The sequence below is a fragment of the Salvia miltiorrhiza genome, chromosome 1 (genome assembly GCF_028751815.1).
Source record: "Salvia miltiorrhiza cultivar Shanhuang (shh) chromosome 1, IMPLAD_Smil_shh, whole genome shotgun sequence".
NCBI classification, from domain to species: domain Eukaryota; kingdom Viridiplantae; phylum Streptophyta; class Magnoliopsida; order Lamiales; family Lamiaceae; genus Salvia; species Salvia miltiorrhiza.
In genome coordinates this window covers 5,328,208-5,331,060 of record NC_080387.1, presented here as the reverse complement: position 1 = coordinate 5,331,060, position 2,853 = coordinate 5,328,208, and the positions used below count along the sequence as shown (strand labels likewise).

Below are 2,853 nucleotides of genomic sequence, written 5' to 3'. Positions count from 1 at the left end.
ACACTGTCAAAGTGGCTAAACTAGTATTCTCAAAAAGTTCAAAATGCCCTCATCAATTGGGGAAATTTGATTTTTGAAAAATCATTGGAAGTTGAGACGAATTTATAACAAAGTATCTGTTAAATGTGGCAAATTCGAAAAAGTTCCCACTTTTTCACAAGACATCGAAAAAACCACTTGCACTATTTATAACAAAATGCTCCTAGACAGAGAGAAGAACAAAAAAAAACAGCTTATATACACAAGTCAAAAATAAAAATCTAAGGAATTAATCATACTATTACTAGGAAAAAACATGACTAAATCAATCATTGTTAGTCATTAGACTCATTACATCAGCGAATCATCCTAAAAAAAAAAAAAAAGTAAAAATTAAAACCTAAATCTCTCCCTCAAACACATCAAATTAAGTTAGACCTCTCCAATTTTTTTTTTTTTTTCAGATTCCAAATTCCCAGAAAATCAGGGTACAGCCGGAGCAGCGGGAGGTACCACTCCACTAAGCGTAGACGGATGATCCACACGAGAGCGCCATCAACAGAATCGCCGCTCGCTCTTCCTCTCTCAACTTGCTCATCAACTTGCCCGATCTCTGCAACACAATCTCGCTCTTGAATCGCATTTTCAAAATCTCTCTAACCTCGTCGCTCCGCGCAACGCTCGTTCGCTTCTTCTTCTTGTTTGGCTTCCCCGAATCCAATCCGAGGAGCTGCCTCCTCTTCTTGTTGTATTTTATACCGCACGCATTGCATAACGACTGCAAAACAAACACGCCTTAGCCGGAAAAATTTCAAATCAAATCGGAAAATATAAAATAAAGTTTTCAGAAAAATTACCTTCGGTCCAGCTGGACCGCCGCGCCAAAGTGGAGTTCTCGTAGTGTGACAGTCGCTGCAGCTCTTTAATGGACAAATACTGCCATTTTTCTCCTCAAAATCTGCTTTCTGAAACAAAACAAAAAGATGTGTAAAATAGTTGCTGCTGATTGATCAAACCTAAAAAAAAAAAAAAAAAGTGGATAATGATGCGATCGTATGATTTCTCACCTTATCTACTTTCAGATCCATGTGATCGGAGCGTAGATTGATGAAAAATCAGAGGAATGATATGAGAAGAATGAGAAGAGGTTTATCCAGACAATGGCATGATCATCACATGGAAGCAGAAAAAAAAATGAAAAACTAAAAAAGAAATATTTGTGAAAATAAATCAAAATAGTGAAGAGGATGAGATTTTTGGCGAAGGGTTTTAGGGTGTGAATGGGCCGAGTGTGTGTAGTGTGTGTGTTTTTGTGGGCTGAGCTAATCTTTTTATATATCTGTTGACAGAAAATGATGGATACGCGAAACCCTAGCTGACTCTGTATTTATTGTGATTGACTATAATACCCTTCGAGATTTCAAATTTTGAATTGCAGTGGACCAATCTCGGCCGTTGGATTCTCTGATCGTGATTCTGTTGTTAGAGAATCCGTGCAGGGCTTTTCTATTTTTTGGGTGTAGGATAATATGTGGAATTTATCTTCTTGTGATTAGTGATTATTTGAGTTTTCTTTTGGTTTTTCGATGATTTACTTATTTCAGTTTTTATTTATTCATTGTGGAAGAATGATACTCTCTTTATCCCATTATTTATGGTCTGTATTCTTTTTTGAGCTGTCCCAAATAACATGGCCTATTTTTTTTGGGCCATAATTAGGACTTAATTAAAATTCTTAATCAATACACTTTTACTCTCTCTCTCTCATCCTACCCACCGCCTCTCTCTCTCTCTCTCTCTTATCCTTCTCCACACCCATCGGTCTCTCTTTCTCCTCATCTCTCCCACTTTTCCCTCTTGCAGCCACCGCCGTCCGAACCCTAGTAGTGGCACCTCCGTCCGTCGGCTAGCCAAATTTCTCCGCTGCCAGATCTGTCCACCGCCGTCCACAGCTAGATCTGTCCATCGCCGTCCACAACCAGCCAGATTTCTCCAGATCTGTCCACTGCCATCCGAACCCTAGTGGTGGCACGACGCTACATCTGACCACCGCCTCCTCCACCAACGTTGCCACCTCCACCGCCCCTGCACTATCCCCGCCGCCACCTTCTCTATTACGTCATCGCCTCTTCCACCCACGCCGCTGGAGATGTTGCCTCTCCTCACAGACGACAGCAGCACCAAGAAGATGGCTCACGAGGCGGACCTTCATCTCCAACCGCGAGGATAAAAGACCTTCATCATGATGGCATCTGGAGCAGTCTCTGAGATCTCAAGCGTCATTATTTTAGAGGAGGATCTTAGATCGAATTATTCTTGGTTTTTTTACTTTTGTGGATTTGGGAATTTTGGGGATTTTGGTTTATGGATATGTGGATTCGAGAGGGGGTGCTGGATTTTGGGAAGTCGGCAGCGCCGGAGACGAAGAAACGTCGGCGGCTCCGGCGATGCTTCATTGTCTGTGTTGAAAATAGCGTATGAGAGATGGAAAGGATTATGTAATTAATAGTAATTCAAGTTTAATTAAAACAACACTAAATATGTAGTTTTCCTTAATTCCACACTCCTTAATCTCCGTGCCAAAAAGGCACGTGCCATGAATAATGGGACGGAGGGAGTATGTGTTAGGTCCCTTGGGGTCTCGAATAGGTGTATGGGGGGGGATACACCTATAGGCTATTTTTCAAACGAAAACAAATTGACACAATCTTTTTCAATTTAAAGAGTTTAGCAAGACTTAGGTTGACGACTGATACTGAATACTCTTCAGTAAGGAGTTATCAGTTAAGTTAAAGACTTTAACTTATACACGTTAGGCTTCAGTCGAGTTTGTAAATCAGAGGAGTAATATGAATCTCACTGACTATCCGAAGA

General features: G+C 40.8%; 1 protein-coding gene across 1 annotated transcript; it reads right to left on the bottom strand.

Moving 5' to 3' along the window:
* Positions 1-253: 253 nt before the first annotated feature.
* LOC131015798 (GATA transcription factor 15-like) lies at positions 254-1,340 on the bottom strand. The gene is made up of 3 exons (XM_057944224.1): positions 1,047-1,340; positions 837-944; positions 254-757 (listed from the first exon to the last, which is right to left on the bottom strand). The coding sequence occupies exons 1-3, from the start codon at positions 1,065-1,067 to the stop codon at positions 500-502; spliced, it is 387 nt and encodes a 128-aa protein (XP_057800207.1). The 5' UTR covers positions 1,068-1,340; the 3' UTR covers positions 254-499.
* Between the last annotated feature and the right edge of the window lie 1,513 nt (positions 1,341-2,853).

Excerpts from the sequence above, each read along its gene's own strand:
- LOC131015798 (XM_057944224.1), bottom strand. The coding sequence starts at position 1,067 with ATGGATCTGAAAGTAGATAAG. Across the intron at positions 945-1,046 it reads TGGATCTGAAAGTAGATAAG|AAAGCAGATTTTGAGGAGAA; the intron begins GTGAGAAATCAT and ends GTTTTGTTTCAG. Across the intron at positions 758-836 it reads GCGGTCCAGCTGGACCGAAG|TCGTTATGCAATGCGTGCGG; the intron begins GTAATTTTTCTG and ends TTTGTTTTGCAG.